At 36.7% G+C, this 18,600-nt stretch overlaps 1 protein-coding gene across 6 annotated transcripts in view; it reads left to right on the forward strand.

The window, feature by feature from the left end:
• CEP135 (centrosomal protein 135) overlaps positions 1-18,600 on the forward strand; it is a 77,993-nt gene that overhangs the window by 14,381 nt on the left and 45,012 nt on the right. For all 6 annotated transcript variants that reach the window (XR_005369034.1, XM_038556156.1, XM_038556157.1 and 3 more), the window contains 6 exons: positions 1,462-1,590; positions 3,172-3,387; positions 5,228-5,293; positions 8,465-8,603; positions 13,310-13,533; positions 18,416-18,568. Coding sequence is in view for 5 of the 6 variants with exons in the window: in XM_038556156.1 (XP_038412084.1) it covers positions 1,462-1,590; positions 3,172-3,387; positions 5,228-5,293; positions 8,465-8,603; positions 13,310-13,533; positions 18,416-18,568 (927 nt within the window). In the remaining variant the exon portion in view is untranslated. The remainder of the gene's footprint in view (positions 1-1,461; positions 1,591-3,171; positions 3,388-5,227; positions 5,294-8,464; positions 8,604-13,309; positions 13,534-18,415; positions 18,569-18,600) is intronic.

An 18,600-nucleotide genomic window follows, 5' to 3' on the forward strand; every position in this document is an offset into this window, starting at 1 on the left:
ATTTTCTTTGTTTTCCCTTTTTTAAAAAAAGTCTTATCATTTCTTTTTTGCTTTTTTTTTTTCCTGTGCCTGTTTCCTGAAATATTACTGTTTTTCAGGATCCTGTCTTTGACCCTTCTCCTTTCCCAGTATATTTTCTCAGAAGGTCTCATCTCTCTCTTGGTTTAAAATATTCCCTGTATGTTGATGACTTCCCAGTCTTCTGGCTCAAATTTCTGCAGAGCTCCAGACCCATATATCCAATTTCACACTGGGCATTTCCACTTGAATGAAAGCTCTTCGTACCATATGCCTAGTACTGAACTTGTTATCTTCTCCCTCAAATCTGTTTTCCCTCCAGTATTCTCTACTTTGGTAGCATCACCATCTGTCCAAGCCAACATTCTGTGATCTTTGTAGATCTCATTCTCTTCCCTTCACATACCACTCACTTACTACTCACCAAGTTCTGTCATTTTCAAGTACTTTGTAAACTTACTTTTTCGGCTCTAGTCTATCTTGCTGTTTTATTTTATGCCTTACTCATCTCTCATAAATTTCTCCAGTAGATCTCCCTTCCCCTGGTTTTATTCTTATTCATCTTTTAGTCCAGAGCAATCTTTCTCCTTGGCAAAGTATTCAGAGCTTATAATAATTAACTCCAGCCTGATTCCTCAGATCTCACCATAAATAAGTTCCCTTGTGTGTTACAGTCCAGTCTTACTGAGCCATTTCTGCTCCTTCAATCATACCATGTGGCATTATGCTTCTGTGTCACTGCCTGGAACAGTTCTCCTTTCTTCTCTTCGTAGCATCATATATAACCTTTTTAATTTTTGATCAAGCCTTCACTAATTTCTATAGGCATATGAATATATCATGGAGAGTAAATCAGTTTATTCCCTTAACTACTTTGGTGCCATATACCTTTTTCCTTTCATATACCTTTCATGCAGGTGAGTAAGTGTGAATTCATGGTTGATAGTGATCTCTGTGATTTTATGTGTGTTGTTTTTAAATAATTATTAAATTCACCCCAACTGCCTGTCCTTTTCTATATTGAGTTTCAGTAGCAATTCTTTGTGTCCTACATTCATTCATTTACTCTACATTTATTCCACCAGGCACTGAAGTAGATTAGACCTCAGTTCTGATACCTAATAGTTTATTTTTATATAAACATTGCCTAATCTTGGAGGAGGGGGGAAAAATCTAAAATTAATTGGGAATAATATTTTCAATAGAAATACTTACAAAAGCCTTGTTGACATTCTTATTTTGATATTTTCTGTGTTTATTTTTGCTCTGTGTATATGCATTTCATAATTCCATATAGGTGTTGGTACATACATGAATGTTAATCTCTTATATACTTATAAAACATAAGAAATAGAAGTATATCCAAATAAGTGTTTGTCCAGTGTTAATTATTTCAGTTCAAAGCAGATTTTTAAAGATGATAACATGATTTTATGTCTTCAGATTGAGCTAAGAGAACGAGAGATAGAACGACTATCAGTTGCATTGGACAGGGGCCGCTCCCCTGATATTCTCTCTTTGGAGACTAGAAATAAAAGCAATGAGAAGCTTATTGCTCACTTAAATATTCAGGTAATGACTTTATAATTATTTCACTGGGTATATAAAATCCTTAAGTATCATGGATTTGTAAAAGTGACGGAGTTTTCACTAGTGTATTATTTACAGTGGGAAAAATTTGATAGAGCCAAAGTATCCAGAAATAGGATACAACTATTGAAAAATCATGTTTTTAAAGAATACTTAATGAGGCAGAAAAATATATACACCGTAATGTTAAATATTTAAAAGAGGAGAATAAACTATAGACACAATGTGATCTTCAGTTTGCTTTTGGAAATGTGCATATGAACTTGGAGAGAGAAAACACTAGAAGAGAATACAGCAAAGTAAACTAACAGTTTATCTTTGGGTCATGACGTATCCTTTTTTATTTTCTTTATTTTCAAATATTTATTTGTTTTATAATGTAAAAAAAGATTTTTATTTTTTTTTATTATTATTTTTTATTTTTTTTTAAAGATTTTTAAAAAGAAATAGAAAAGCTAAACATACGGGCAGCCCAAAGGGCTCAGCCATTTAGGCCACCTTCAACCCAGGGTGTGATCCTGGAGACCTGGAATCTAGTGCAATGTCAGGCTCCCTGCATTTGCCTGTGCCTCTCTGTGTCTCTCATGAATAAATAAATAAAATATTATTTTAAAAAGGTAATCATATAATAGATTCTCTTGCCTTGCATTTGACTTGGGAGTAAAAGAACAGGAGACTTACATAAAACATGTTACATTACCTATAGAAATTTAGACATGTCATTGCTGCTTGGGCTATTACCAGAATTGAGTAAGTCATGAATATCAGCAGTAGCTCTAGAGCAGTGCTCTCCAACACAAATACGATATGAGCCACAAATGTAATTTAAAATTTTCTGGGAGCACATAGGTGGCTCATTAAGTTAAGCATTCGACTGACTCTTGATGTCGGCTTGGGTCTTGATCTCAGGGTCATAAATTCAAGCATCCGTGGAACCCACTTAAAAAAGAAAAAAGGGGAAAAAATGAATCCCAGATTTCAATGTAAAACATAAAACCATAAAATTTTCTAGTAACTAGATTAAGAAAGTAAAAAGAAACAAATGAAATTAATTTTAATAATGTGTTTACTTCAGTGTATCCAAAATATAATTTCAATGTGTAATTAATGATGTTGAGATATTTTACATTCTTTCTTTTTTGCACCAAGTCTTTGAAATCTTGTGTATATTTTACATTTATAGGACATCTCAGTTTGGACAAGCCACAGTATGCACATATGGATACTAGTGACTGCTATATTGGACAGCACAATCTAGAGTGATATTATCATTGTAGTGATATTCTTGTAATTTTAGAACTCTCTGTTGGAAAAAAGGTCACACACATGTTTTACTTTTCCTTTCCATCCGTGTTTAAAAATTGGAAGCCAGTGGCTATATATTTTTATTATACTTTACATTGTCAGTTTTGTGAATCAAAGCAGTGTAAGATTATAAATGTAAAATAGCTCTGTTTAAATTTTTAGTGCTTTAAGAAATACAGTATTTTGAAATATTTTTGTAAGTGCAGTATTTAGGATGATTTTCCAATTCATATACCTGTGATTACAAATTCAATTTAGGTTGACTTTCTTCAGCGAGCTAATAAAGACCTAGAGAAGCATATACAAGAGCTTATGGAAACCAAGGAAACAGTGACTACTGAAGTTGTTAATTTAAGTAACAAAAATGAAAAACTCTGCCAAGAATTAACTGAAATAGACCAGTTAGCACAGCAGTTAGAAAGACATAAAGAAGAAGTGCTTGAGACTGCCGATAAAGAACTTGGGGAAGCAAAGGTATGTCTGGGTTGTGGGAGCATTTGTTAATTCTCCTGGAACATCGTGAGTTTAAGCCTCCTTGATATCTGATTTGGTCTTAATTCAAGTTTTTCTGAAATATTGTTTATGCTCTCTTAATATGGGTGTGTTTCTGAAGCACACCTTTTCTTAGGATAACTCTCCAGATTTTGTCCTATTTTTCTTCAAGATTTTCATCTCTGTCCTTTTTATCTCTGTATTGTGAGTGGGCTTTGAAAATATGTCCTCTGTGTCATCCTGTGCTCACGAGCCCTTTAAAAATATTTTCTGCAATAATATATGTCCTTAAAATCTTTAAGTTGGTAGCTAACATTTTTCATCTTTAAGTTTAAACAGATATGAAAGGGAGCATGTGGCTGATGTGTTGGGAGGAGCAGGCAACTCTTGATCTTGGGGTTGTGAGTACAAGCCCCTGTTGAGTGTAGAGATTACTTAAAAAATAAAATCTTTAAAAAAAATAAAATCTTTAAAAAATAATAATACAATAATAGATATGAAAGATATAATTTCCATTTTATGTAAATACTCTTAAAACTGTCACATTGTTCTTTTAAACAAAGCTAGTAGAATGTAAATGACCCTTTTCTTCTTGAAATCTCCAGAGTTTTATCCTATTTTAACATATTTATACTTGAAGATCTTTTCATGATCACTCTATCCAACATCTCTGCAATAAAAAATATATAAATTGAAACTATATTTATTTAGAACTTGTTTAAATGTCCATAGTACTCAAAGCAGTCTGCAGATTCAGTACAATCCTTATCCAAATCCCAATGACATTTTTTATAGAAATGGAAAAAAGTTATAAAATTACTAAATCTCAAGAAACTGAGAATAGTCAGTGGAGTCTTAAAAATGAAGAATATAGGGATACCTGCCTAGCTCAGTTGGAAGTGCATGTGATCTCAGGGTCATTATTTCAAGCCCCACGTTGAGTATAGAGACTACCAAAAAAAAAAAAAGAAAAAAAAACACTTAGGGAGCACCTGAATAGCTCAGTCACTTGAGCATCTACCTTTGCCTCAGGTCATGATCCCAAAGTCCTGGCCTCAAGCCCAGCATCAGGCTCCCTGCTAAGCAGTTCCCCCTCTCCCTCTGCTTGCCACTGTCCCTGCTTGTGCTCACTCTTCTCTCTGTCAAATAAATCTTTTAAAAAATAGTAAATTTTTAAAATAAGCTTGAAAATGAAAAGAAAATTATTGTGGTTTTAATTTTGTTTTTGTGGCTCTAGTTTCATCGCAACACTCCTATAACTTATTCCTCTCTTTTTCCACTTCATTTTGCATCTTCTATGTTCATGCATACAACATACTAAACATAGCTTCTCAAGTCCCATTGGCAGTGCTCAAGAATGACAGTTTGGCTCACAATAGGTTCTGTTGGGTCAAAATATTTTAATGTTGGCATTCAGTGCTCTCATTTGCCGTATAGAGGTTCCACATTGGTAGTAGCAGGTGAGGGAAATCAAATAAGATATAAAAAGTAGGAAATGACCGTGCTATAAAAAAGAACCCACAAATCAAGGTTCAAGGAAGGTCCTACAAGTATATAGGTCCTACAGGTGTATATGAGAGGGCCCTCTTGTTTCAGATGTTACAAATAGCTCCCTGTAACCATTTAGGATGCCAAGACTTTAAAGAGAAGCATGGACTTTGTCTCCTCTTTACTGAAATTGAGGCTTAAAATAGCTAAAGCCTCCCATCTCACTGGTGAGAAGGAAGTCTAAAAAAATGACTTGGTCTTATTTGCAGTGTGACTCAGTGTGATAAGTATTCTTGACTTTTAGGTCTGTACTTAATAAGTTTTTTATTCCTAGAAAGAGATTAAAAGAAAGCTTTCTGAAATGCGGGATCTTGAAGAAACAATGGCAAAACTTCAACTGGTAAGTAGATGTCATGTTAAATTGCCAGAAATGGGAACCCTGGGTGGCGCAGCGGGTTTAGCGCCTGCCTTTGGCCCAGGGCGCGATCCTGGAGACCCGGGATCGAATCCCACGTCGGGCTCCCGGTGCATGGAGCCTGCTTCTTCCTCTACCTATGTCTCTGCCTCTCTCTCTCTCTCTCTCTCTGTGACTATCATAAATAATAAAAAAATAAAGTTTAAAAAAAAAATAAATAAATAAATTGCCAGAAATTTTGATAAGAAAATTTGTATGCTATATTTTACATACATTTTTTGTTGAGATGTAATTTACACATTATAATATTCACTCTTAAGCATTTAATTCATTGGTATTGGTATAGTTATGAAGTACTGCAGCCATTATGATCATCTAGTAACAGAACATTTTCATCACCCCAGGAAGAAACATCATACCCATTAGAAGTCACTCTCCATTTTCCTCTGCTCAGCCCCTGACAACTGCTAGTCATTCTGTTTCTATAGACTTGCATATTTGGACAGTTTGTACAAAAGGAATTGTACAATATGTGGCCTTTTGTTTCTGGCTTCTTTCATTTAGCACAGTGTTTTCTTTTTTTTTTTTATTTTTTTTTTTTAATTTTATTTATGATAGTAATAGAGGGAGAGAGAGAGAGGCAGAGACACAGGCAGAGGGAGAAGCAGGCTCCATGCACCAGGAGCCCGATGTGGGATTCGATCCCGGGTCTCCAGGATCGCGCCCTGGGCCAAAGGCAGGCGCCAAACTGCTGCGCCACCTAGGGATCCCTAGCACAGTGTTTTCAAATCTCATGCTTGTTGTAGCATGCATCCAAGTACTTTCTTTTTATGGCTGAGTAATATTCCATTGTATGAATGTATTTAATTTCACTTATGTTTTTATAATTCTTTAATTTCATACAGAGTAGATGGCAATTTGAATTTGGAAAACCTGTTAGGAATTTTATATTTTTTTAATCACTTCATGACTTGTCAGTTTAAAACTAGAAATTGATAATTGTTGAAGTTGTTGACTTTTATTAAAAGCATCCAATCTAGGGTACCTAGCTCAATTGGAGCATGCAACTTTTTTTTTTAGGATTTAATTTTATTTATTTTAGAGAGAGAACATGTGCATGAGTGGGGGGAGGGGCAGAGGGTGAGGATATCAAACAGTCTCCACGCTGAACACAGGAGTTTGTCAGAAAGCTTGATCTCACAACCCTGAAATTATAACCTAAGCTAAAATCAAAGAGTTGATCACTTAACCAACTGAGCCACCCAGGTGCCCCTGGAGTGCACAACTCTTGATCTCAGGGTTGTGAGTTCAAGCCCCATGTTGGGTATAGAGATTACTTAAAAATAAAATCTTAAAGAAAAGAAACACTCCTCTTTTAATAAGCTTTGGTAGTGCAAACCATTTTCCTAGATAGTATTTGCTCTGATAGTCTTCAAATGAGAAAAATGGTAGTCTTCCCAGCATAAGCCTAGATCTAGCATATGGTTTTATAGTCTAGAACTGACAGCATGTCTTGCTTCTAGGTAGAAACTCCTGGGTGGTCACCTAAAAAGTGATTAGGGATTTTTAAAAATTTTTACTTAAATTCAGTTTGCCAATATATAGGATAATACCCAGTACTCATCACATCATGTTCACTCCTTAATGCCTGTCACCCAGTTACCCCATCCCCCCACCTACCTCCCCTTCTGCAACCCTTTGTTTCCCAGAGTTAGGAGTCTTTCATGGTTTGTCTTCCTCTCTAATTTTGATGATTGGGGATTTTTTTTTAATAGCTTATTAAATTGGATGGGTTTCTTTCTTTTATAAAAAAAATTTTTTTGTTTACTCATGAGAGACACAGAGAGAAGGCAGAGAGAAAGGCAGGGTCCATGCAGAGAGCCTGATGTGGGACTCGATCCCAGGACCCCGGGATCACACCCTGAGCCGAAGGCAGTTACTCAACTGCTGAGCCATCCAGGCATCCCTGGATGGGTTTCTTATATTAGAAACTAAGACTAATACTAATTTTCAAGTTTTCTCATTATATATATAGTCTTAAACAGTGTATCAGCAATATTGTGGTGGCATAAGGAAAATTAAAAAATGCATCCAGGGCAGTCCGGGTGGCTCAGCAGTTTAACGCCGCCTTCAGCCCAGAGCGTGATCCTGGAGACCCGGGATCGAGTCCCACGTCGGGCTACTATGCTGGTACATTGTAGGTGCTTGAATACTTGCTGATTTTTATATGCTCACTGTGAATCACAGTGGTTTCCCTTTTATTCACCTGCAGCTATTCAATTCAATATTGAATAACTGAATTAACTAAACCTGCAAAATATTGTCCTCTCTTTTTTTCTTTTGGATGGGGTCTACTCTTGAGTCGCATCAGTCTTGTGAAATTCTTCCATGAGGTCAATAAACAGAAAGTAGATGTTTAGATGTTATTTTTACTAACAACGTAAACTCTGTGAGGGCAGGGATTTTTGTTCACTGCCATTGTATGTACACTCTAAACAGTTGAGTGTGATTCATAATGCTTGTCTTGCCAAGTTTCAGTAGAATTGGCGGACAGTAAGATACTTTCTGACCTTTCTTATTTTTTCCCATTTATGCTATATTATGTATTTTTAAGATAAATGATATTAATAGCTTACATTTATTGAGCACTTGCCGTGTGCTAGACACTGTGCAGAATGCTTCATATCCTTAGTTTCATACTCACCAGTGAATCCTTGGTGTCCAATAATGCTCTTATCCCCATTGTGCAGATGAGTCTGCAAGAATAACCAGCATAGTTACTGGTACCTACGGTAGTCTTAAGCACTATGTCTTCATTCTGCCTTCCTTTAAAAGTAAGAAAGCTTTAAAACTTTTTATTGCACAAGTACATATTCATTTTAAAAAGTAGGACAATATGCTAAACAAATTAAGAGAAAATAAAATCTAATAATTGTATTCAGAAAGGAGCACTGTTGATGTTTGGGTTTTACGGTCCTTTTAGCCACAGTTGATAATTAACTTTAGTTGAAATTATATATTTGACTAACTAAAAGTGTGTGTCTGTGTATATATGAATTATTCTTAATTAAATGTACTTACCAAAATATATTTTTTAAGCTTTATAATATTTTATAAAGTTGTTAGAAATCCTAATTATAGTATTAAAATTTGTAGGAATTAAACTTATGCCATAAAGAAAAGGAGAGACTGAGTGATGAACTACTTATAAAATCAGACCTGGAAACTGTCGTTCATCAGCTTGAACAAGAAAAGCAAAGACTTAACAAAAAAATGGAAAGTTTTGCAGTTACAGGTAAAATACAAAATGTTGATAACTTAAAAAGTGAATGTGATTTCCACCTGACTTATTATTTTTCTTAGTAATCTTTCATTCGTTTATTCAATAAATATTTGTGGAGTGCTTGTTATATACCAGAAACCATACCAGGTTTGGAATGGAAAACCTCTCTCCCTCAATGACCTTACAGGATTCTTTCATATTTTGACTATTTGGTATAGGGAACCCTGCTTGAATATTTTCCAATAGAAGTATATCCTTTTTTGAGGCAGATAATGGAATTATTTAAGACTCAGAGGAAAACTAAAATTATGAAAAATTGAAGTACGGAAATTGAAGCACTTGCATCACCTGAAAGAACACATTCTCATTCTCTTTCTCCTTCTCTCTCTCTTTTTCTCTCTTCATAGGGCAACTTTCTGCCAGGTACCAACCCTGAATGAGTTAGTTTAAGAAACATGTAAGAATGTTCCATCCATTCGACAAACGTTTATGAGCCTGTTGTATGCCAGGCTCTGTTTTGGGTACTGGAGAATATGATGGTAAACAAAATACACAAGGCCCCTGCTCTTGTGGAGCCTTTGTTCTAGTTAGACAAATTAGCAACACATAAATTAACAAGCCAATTTTAGATGATAAGAGGTATTAAAATGGGGGAAGATGTGCTAGAATTGACTGACCTGAGGTCTCAGAGACAAGACACCAGCCAAATAAAGATTTGGGGCAGTTTTTTCCAGTCAGAAGGAATGGTAAGAGCAGAAGCCTGGTGCTGTCAAATTCCCATGTGTCTTCAGAAGTAAAAGAAAAGCCAGTGTATTATATTACAAAGAGGCTATATCCTAGGCTCTTCAGCATCCATGTGGATAATCTGTTTGACCTCTTCTCCACTTACTGGCTGTATTTCTTGAGTGCATTACTTAACCTCTCTATGCTGTCCCAAGGGTTACCGATGGCAACTACCCAAAAGATTGTTCTGAGGATTAAATGGGTTAATACATTAAACTGCTTTGACCTATGTATGTAAGTTTTCAGTTTACTTCCTTTCATACCTAGCTGTAACCTGTCATTTCTGCATGATCCTTCACGTCTGAAATTCCCTACTTCTCTGTGCTGCAAAAGTACCAGCCTGCCAAAAATCCTACCACAAGTCAACCAAAATATTTACCTTTTACACGTTTACACATGAGCAGCTAAGTACTGGCTGTGTGTGTACCCAACACATCAGTAGCAGTATAAATTTTTTTTTTTAAGATTTTATTCATTTATTCATGAGAGACACAGAGAGAGAGAGAGGGAGAAGCAGGCTCCATGCAGGAAGCCTGACATGGGACTGGCCGGGTCTCCAGGATCACGCCCTGGACCGAAGGCGGCGCTAAACCGCTGAGCCACCGGGACTGCCCAGTAGCACTATAAATTAGATAGTCCTGAACTTGAGCAGCACTCTTGATGATGTATGGAAATCTTACTCTATGTTTCTTACCACTTGATCTCCTACTCTCTGCAGGGAACATTTCACATGTTTTCCATTCTCAGTAAACTTAGGAATCTCATTCCACTTCCCATTCTGAGTGGGCGATCTTCAGGTTCCCTAAGAGCATGGAAGCCACCAGGGAGGCCTTCTGTCAGTTTCTGTCCCAAGATCTTAAACTGTCCATTTTTATCTTCCCTCCTGTTACTGTGGAAGTGTGTCCCTCTTAGGAAAGGCCACTGCTTCCATCTGTTCTCTGGATCCTACCCTCTCTAATTTTAAAACCTTGCATATTATCTTTTTTCCATAACTTTAGCCTGTACTGTTTTTGTCCATTGGCTTTTTTTTTTTTTAATTTTTATTTATTTATGATAGTCACACAGGGAGAGAGAGAGAGAGGCAGAGACACAGGCAGAGAGAGAAGCAGGCTCCATGCACCGGGAGCCCGAGGTGGGATTTGATCCCAGTTCTCCAGGATCGTGCCCTGGGCCAAAGGCAGGTGCCAAACCACTGCGCCACCCAGGGATCCCCATTGGCATTTTTTAAAAAGATTTTATTTATTCATGAGAGACAAACAGAGAGGCAGAGACATAGGCAGAGGGAAAGCTGGCTCCCTGTGGGGAACCCAATGCAGGACTCAATCCCAAGACCGATCATGCCCTGAGCCGAAGGCAGATGCTCAGCCACTGAGCCACCCAGGCATCCCTGTCCATTGGCATTTATTTATTTATTTTTAAGATTTTATTTATTTATTCATGAGAGAAACAGAGAGAGAGAGAGAGAGGCAGAGACACAGAAAGCGAAGCAGGCTCCATGCAGGGAGCCTGATGTGGGACTCGATCCCAGGTCTCCAGGATCACACCCCAGGCCAAAGGCAGCGCTAAACCACTGAGCCACTCGGGGTTCCCCAGGCATTTAAACATACCCTGATATGTCTCCTAAGGCAAGGGAAACAAAAGCAAAAATGAGCTTTTGGGACATCAAAATAAAAGGCTTCTGCACAGCCAAGGAAATGGTCAACAAAACTAAAAGGCAACCTATAGAATGGGAGAAGATATTTGTAAATGATACATCTGATAAAGGATCAGTATCCAAAATTTATAAAGAACTTATAAAACTCAACACCAAACAACAAACAATGCAGTTAAAAAATGAATAGAAGACATGAATAGATGTTTCCAAGGAAGACATAGAGATGGCCAACAGACACATGAAAAGCTGCTCATAATAAAAATCTGTAGCTGAAAAAAAAAAGAAAGAAAAGCTGCTCATCATCACTTATCATCAGGAAAATACAAATCCAAACTATAGTGAGATATCACCTCACGTGTGTCAGAATTGCTAAAATCAGTAACACAAAAAACAACAGGTGTTGGTGAGGATTTGGAGAAAGGGGAACCCTCCTGTACTGTTGATGAGAATGTAAACTGAAGCAGCCACTGTGGAAAACCATGTGGAGCTTCCTCAAAAAGTTAAAAATAGAACTACCTTATAATCCAGCAATCACACTACTTAGGTATTTACCCAGAGAACACAAAAATACTAATTCAAAGGGATATATGCACCCTGATGTTTACTGCACCATTATCTACAATGGCCAAATTATGGAAACAGCCCAAGTGTCCATCAACTGAAGAGTTGATAAGGAAGAGGTGGTATATATACATATAATGGAATATCACCACAAAAAAGCATGAAACCGTGCCATTTGCAACAACATGGATGGAGTTTGAGAGTATTATGCTAAGTGAAATAGAGAAAGACAAATACCATGTGATTTCACTCATGTAGAATTTAAGAAAACAAATGAGCAAAGGGGAAAAAAGAGAGGCAAACCAAGAAACAGACTCTTGGGGCGCCTGGCTGGCTCCATCAAAAGAATGTAACATGCGACTCTTGATATCAGAGTTGTGAGTTTGAGCCCTACAGTGGGTGTAGAGATTACTTAAAAATAGAATAAGAAAAAGAAAAAGGAAACACTCTTAACTTTAGAGAACAAACTGGTGGTTGCCAGGGGGGAGGTGGGTAGGTTGATGGGGGAAATAGGGGTTAGGGATTAAGGAGTGCACTTGTCTTGATGAGCACTGGGTGATGTATGTAAGTGGTAAATTACTGTACACATGAAATTAATATTACAGTGTATGCGAACTAACTGAAATTAACAAGAAAACATACTTACCCTTTTCCCGATCTATAACAAAAACTGTGACCTACTCCCCTCCAGACACCCTTTTCTCCTTTTCGCATCTTTAACATCTTGAAAGGTGATCCACACTTGCTGTATCTGCCCAGTAGTACTACCTGTTAGCTCCTCAAGGACTCCAGTTGGCTTCTGTTCCCACCCAGTACCTGAGGTGCTCTTGGAAAGGCTTCCTTCATTCCCGTTATGCTAAATGCAGTGGACACTTTTCTTCATTAATTTATTTGACTTCTTAGCATTCAACCCAATTGCCCATTCCTTCCCCCTCTCCTACTTCTTACCTCTCTAGTCACTCCTTGGGATGAATTTGTCATTTCATCCTCTGGATTGCATTACATGCTATTCTTTCGTAGATTTCATCTTACTACACACAGAATAATTGTTTGATCTTGGCTATATTTTTCATACTTGTATCCTTAGCTAGTGCTGGGCATAGAGTAGATGCTCCATAAATACCTGTTAAATGAATAAAAGAAGAGAGGAGAGTGAATCAGACAGAATATGTCTTGAAAATCATATGCTTCAGAGTTAAATTAGATTGAACTATGTGAAATTACCAGTATTAGGCTACTTTTGACTCATGAAAAGGTAACTGTTGTGGTAAAAGTTAGTAGTTTTGCTTATTTGGAGAAAGATGAATTGTTTTGATCTCTTTGTGTAATATTGTATTAAATTCAAGCTTCCTGTTAAAAATCATGCATATTATGATTAATTGCTTATAGATAAAATTTCCTTTAATGCATTTTCAGGTCACCAGAAAGTACCAAATGGTAGTTTATTACATCACTCTATAGTACTAAATGGTACCCATCCCTATAATAAGACAAAAGTAGGACGACTTTGACTTACTAGATTTTATTTAAACTTTTAATGTTGTTTGTGCTCTTTTTCCTCATTTTTCTCAATATTTGCTTCTTTGATATCAGCCAGTGATAGGTGATATACAAAAGTTAATAATTTTTTAGTAGTTTGTATTCTAAAACTTACTAATAAAATGTTTTGGCTAATCATACAATTTATATGCAACACTTTTAATATTTAATTTACTTACAGAAAGAGAACTTACTCTGGAAGTTGAAAGGATGAGGCTAGAACATGGAATAAAACGTCGAGACAAGTCACCCTCTCGTTTAGATACATTTCTGAAAGGTATAGAGGAAGAACGAGATTTTTACAAGAAAGAGCTAGAAAGACTCCAACATATAATACAGCGAAGATCTTGCTCTACAAATTATTCTACACGTGAAAAAATTCCAATATTTAAAACACTAGAAAAGGTAATATCTCTCTTTAAGGATGATTGATAATCAGGAGTGTATCTTTATGAACAAACTTTTTCGGTGTTATTGTATTAAATATAACTTTATTCATACTTGTTTTTTAAAAGTTTTTCTTGGGGATCCCTGGGTGGCTCAGCGGTTTAGCACCTGCCTTTGGCCCAGGGTGTGATCCTGGAGTCCCAGGATCGAGTCCCACGTCAGGCTCCCGGCATGGAGCCTGCTTCTCCCTCCTCCTGTGTCTCTGCCTCTCTCTCTCTCTCTCTCTCTCTCTCTCTCTCTTTCTCTCATAAATAAATAAATCTTTTAAAAAAATAAAAAATAAAATAAATAAAAGTTTTTCTTGGGGCCCCTGGGTGGCTCAATCGGTTAAACATCTGACTCTTGATCTCAGCTCAGGTCTTGATCCCAGGGTCATGATTTCAAGCCCTACATTGGGCTCTATGCCGGACATGGAGCCTACTTAAAAGCGTGGGGAGTTGCGTGCACCTGAGTGGTTCATTCGGTTAACTTTCCACAGACTCTTGATTCTAGCTCAGGTCATGATCTCAGAGTTGTGAAATTGAACCTTGAGTCAGTCATGCTTAACATGTTAAGCATGGAGCCTGCTTAAGATTCTTTCTTTCTCTCTCTCTGCCCCTCCCTGTCACTCGCTCATGCTGTCGTGTGCACTCTCTCACTTTCTTTCTCTTAAAAAAAAAGTTTTTCTTAATTTTGGTATTTGTTTTCTTTCATGACCAATACTATAGAAACACTGCATTTATTAGGAAAACTACTTAACAAAGTGTAACATACTGATTTTTGGAAATTAAGGAAAGATTGAATAGCTTAGGTGTGTAGGGTAAGTACAGGGACATCTGGGCTTCCAGAAACTAGAACCAGTAATTCATGCTACTGGATATTTCCTTTCTTTCAGTCCATTATTTTGGGAATCCGCTGCATTTCTCTCTCAAAGCAGAGTGGCTTCGTCCACATGGCAGACATGCCATTCTCAGGCTTGGACCAGTCAGAAGGGCGGGTCACATTGTGCATACCATGTTAACCATGCAACAGGAGAAGATAGAGTATGGAAGTGAGTGCAGGGCAGACCATCCCATTTGTCTACTACAACCACATTGACAAGTTGGTAGTCTAAAGATGTGTATTAGGTAAAGTTAACCATGTTTCATGAGAGATTAAAATCATGTATCTCTCTGTTTTCGGTCCTAATTATTTTCAGTGTTTTCTGAATATCATTTGAATTCTTCATTAAGGTTTTTCTTTTTCTTTTTTTAAAGCTTTAGAGCTATAGGAATCCTGGCTTATGAGGCTTATGATTTTAACATTCCACACACTGGATAAAATTAGGGGAAGTTGGGTGTAAAATTAAAACTCAGAACATTTAAAATGTTTAAAAATATCAAGTCGCTGTGACATATACATGAAGATACTAGGTTTAAAAATTTCAGACTTGACTGAATTTATCAGTTGCGTCATTTCTTGAAGATCCCATGTCCATTGTAAAATGGTTTGAAGTTTTCTGATTAGACTTTTTTTAACCTCATTGGCTAATGGGTGAATTTGATTTATAGGTGTTAGTAAAAACACAATGCTATGTTAACTGTTATAAGCAGAATGAATTATTGGGAAAATACTGTATAAGTTAATTTATGTGTTACTGAGTTGTTTTTTAAGCATATATACTTAGGACTCAGAAAATATTAGTGAATTGATCACCTTCATTGCATAGGAGCATCTTCCATAAAAGGTTGCTTGATCAAGTATTTATTAAATAAAAACTGAGTAGGCAAATATCTCAAAACTTTTAACCTAAATATTGACTTAACTTCTCCATATGGATTCACAGTTAAAAAATGAGATTTTTTAAGGTACTGGTAAAATTAGAAGAGATTTTTATCCCCCTTCAACTTAGGTATTTTCTTTTTTCTTTTTTTTTTTTTTAGGTATTTTCTTACAATGTTCTAATGATACCTGATACAGATAAAGAATTCATTTTCTAAAGTTTAGAAAGATAGGATGTTCAGAGCATTTTAGAATTCCAATAATAAGTTCCAGGAATGGTAGGAAATAGTAGGTGTGTACATGAGTGAAAGTGGTGGAGTGTAGACTGTTGTGAGTTCGGGGCACTAGAGAATGCATCCTCGCCTAAACTTGGGTATTTTAAACGTGTTTAGAAACCATATAGCACACAACAAAGACCCCTATAAAGCTGGATTTGGTACACTCTATGGGTTTTCAGCTCCTGCTTTATTGCAAACGGTTAGACACAATTTCTTAGGATTGCAATAACTCAGAAAAAAATACTGACATTTTTAGTGTCAGTGATCTTTGTCAAAAATACACCTGTTGGTTCTCTGCTGTCTGTGGGGTGAGCACTGCCTCCTTTCTCCTTGTACTTGTACTCACTATGGTTTCCATTGTGAGTTTCAAGTATAGTGTAATAGGGCTTTGGAGTTGGAGACCTGATAGAAGTTCCCACTCTACAAATTGCCTTTATGGTCTTGGACAAGTTACTTCACGAAATCCCTGTTTTCAAAGATTAGAGATAATAAGGTCCCAGCATAACAGCTAGTTCCTTATAAATATCGTATTCTTTATTGTTTATTTGCTGGTTCAAAGCACATCAAGTCTAGGTAGAAAGTTAGGTTCAGTTCAACAGGTACATGTTGAGTCGTGCTCTGAATGAGGCATTGGACGTGAGATAAAGAAGACATAGTCTGTTTGCTTATAACCTTTAGTATTGTGCATATATGTGCATGAGCTTGTGTGTATGTATCAGGGACAATGGAGTGGTAAAAGAATTATTAACAATTACATATGAACACAAGTATAAGTATCTGCATATTTATGTCAATCATGATATATTTAGAAAAGACCAAGAGTCCCTGCTTAGGAAGACCAGTAAGTGATTTTGGAGAATTCATATGTTTTAGGTACCATGCTAGGCACTCAAGATGTAGTCAGACCAGATACCTACTGTGACACTCATTGAGCTTACATTTTAGTAGTAAAGACATATAGTAAACACACAATCATGTTAACTTTATAAGCTCATTTATCATAAGTGTTGAAGAGTCAGAAGACTCCTTAGAGAAAGTGACATTTAAGCTGAGACCTAAACAGTAATGAAAGTAGACTGTCAAATCTTTTTTTTTTTTAATGTCCTAACTTTATTTACAACCATACTCCTCACTCCCACTCAACCAGATCCTCAGCTTAGCTCTAGGGGAGAAGCTGGATAAGCAGTGACACTTCTGCCAAGCTTAGAGCTCAAGGAGATGTGCAGGGTGAGCCCCTCACTACTTCTGGACTTTTTTCCTGGCTGCTGAATTTTATCAACCATGGCCCCATCTGTGATGCCAATGCAGTGAGACAGGACAAGACTCAGCTCTACTTCATTCCAGTACTCAATGACCACATCTGCAGTACTGTCAAATCTTTATTCACGGAGTCTCCTTTTCTAAAATCTATGCAAACCACCTCCTTTTTATAAGATATTTTTATGTATAGTTAAGTTACAGATTTTCTTTTAGTTACCTAAGCCTTAATTAAGTCCTCAAACCTTAATATGCTTTTGTCCTGTAAAATATTGTATCCTTTAATGTATCCAGGTAATTAATCTTGTCCATTATACCCTGATTTTGCCCTGTTTAGCCCTGTTTAACAAGTGAATAACTTAACTTCTAAGTGGCAGTTTAGGAGTACCTCACACATACCACGTCTACATTGGATATAGTTATGTGCACAGGAGATAGTAACGTATATAAAATGTGTTCCAGTGTACCAGATTATCAGATTATTTCTACCTGGGGCATCTGCATTTAGTACTTTAATATTAAGATATCTTAAATCTCCTCAGGGTCATGAGATCAAGCCCCGTAGTCAAGCTTGGCTGGGCATGGAGCCTACTTAAGATTCTCCCACTCTCTCTGCTCCTCCCGTCCTCACACTCTCACTCTGCCTTTAAAAAAAAAAAAAAAAATATATATATATATATATATATATATATACATACATACACACACACACACACACGTATATAATATGTATTTATGTATATATACCTTAGATGCCAAGTCTACATTTATCACCTTTATTTTCCACAATAGTCATGAAGATAGTGGATCTTTTGAATGGGACTGAAATAATAGGCATCATCCTGTTTTAGAAATGTTGAAAGTATTTGCTTATTTGGTGAACATCCTTAATGTATATTGCCTGGTAGAAATATTTATCTCATTGCAAAAATAGACTTCACATAGGTTGGAGCTGGGATGGTTGTGGAGGTTGGTGTGGCTGGGAAACTGATCTTAGATTTGGTTAGAAAACACTGAGGAATATGCTAGACCACAATAGTTACTTGCATAGAGTGAGCAGACATGCACATGCCCTCCTAGTCCTTCCCCTGGAGAGAGCTGTAAACTAGGGGTTCCCAACAATTATCATGCATGAGAATCACGGGGAGGGCTTGATAAACTGTAGTTACTAGCCCTATGCCCACAGTTTCTGATTTAGTATGTCTGGAGTGGGCCCACAAACTTGCATGTCTAACAAATTCCTAGATGCTGCTGATGCTTCTCCTCTGGGAAGTACACTTTAGTTACTACCATTAGAAACAAATCCAGGAGAATGACAGTTGAAGTGTATGACAGGATCTGATCAAGTAGTATCATTGGTAGAGGGGTCCCTTCCTGGGCATTTGAAGGCCAGGAAATTTGCCCCGATACTGCCTGCACTCTCATCTTCTGCTCCCATTATGGATAAAAAAATTGTGTTCTTTTTTGTCTATTAACATTCAGTCACTGTCATTACCAACATCCTGTGATGACCATATGGGTGATAATTATAACAAATAATAACTTGTTTTTAAATTATGTTTCAGGGTGATTATAACTCAGAAATTCATCTGATTACAAGAGAAAGAGATGAACTTCAGCGCATGCTGGAAAGATTTGAAAAACATATGGAAGATATACAGTCCAATGTTAAGCTATTGACAGCAGAAAGAGATAAACTAAGTGTCTTATATAATGAAGTAAGAAATTGGTTAAGCTGACAGATTATATA

The sequence above is a fragment of the Canis lupus genome, chromosome 13 (genome assembly GCF_011100685.1).
Source record: "Canis lupus familiaris isolate Mischka breed German Shepherd chromosome 13, alternate assembly UU_Cfam_GSD_1.0, whole genome shotgun sequence".
Classification (NCBI taxonomy): Eukaryota; Metazoa; Chordata; class Mammalia; order Carnivora; family Canidae; genus Canis; species Canis lupus.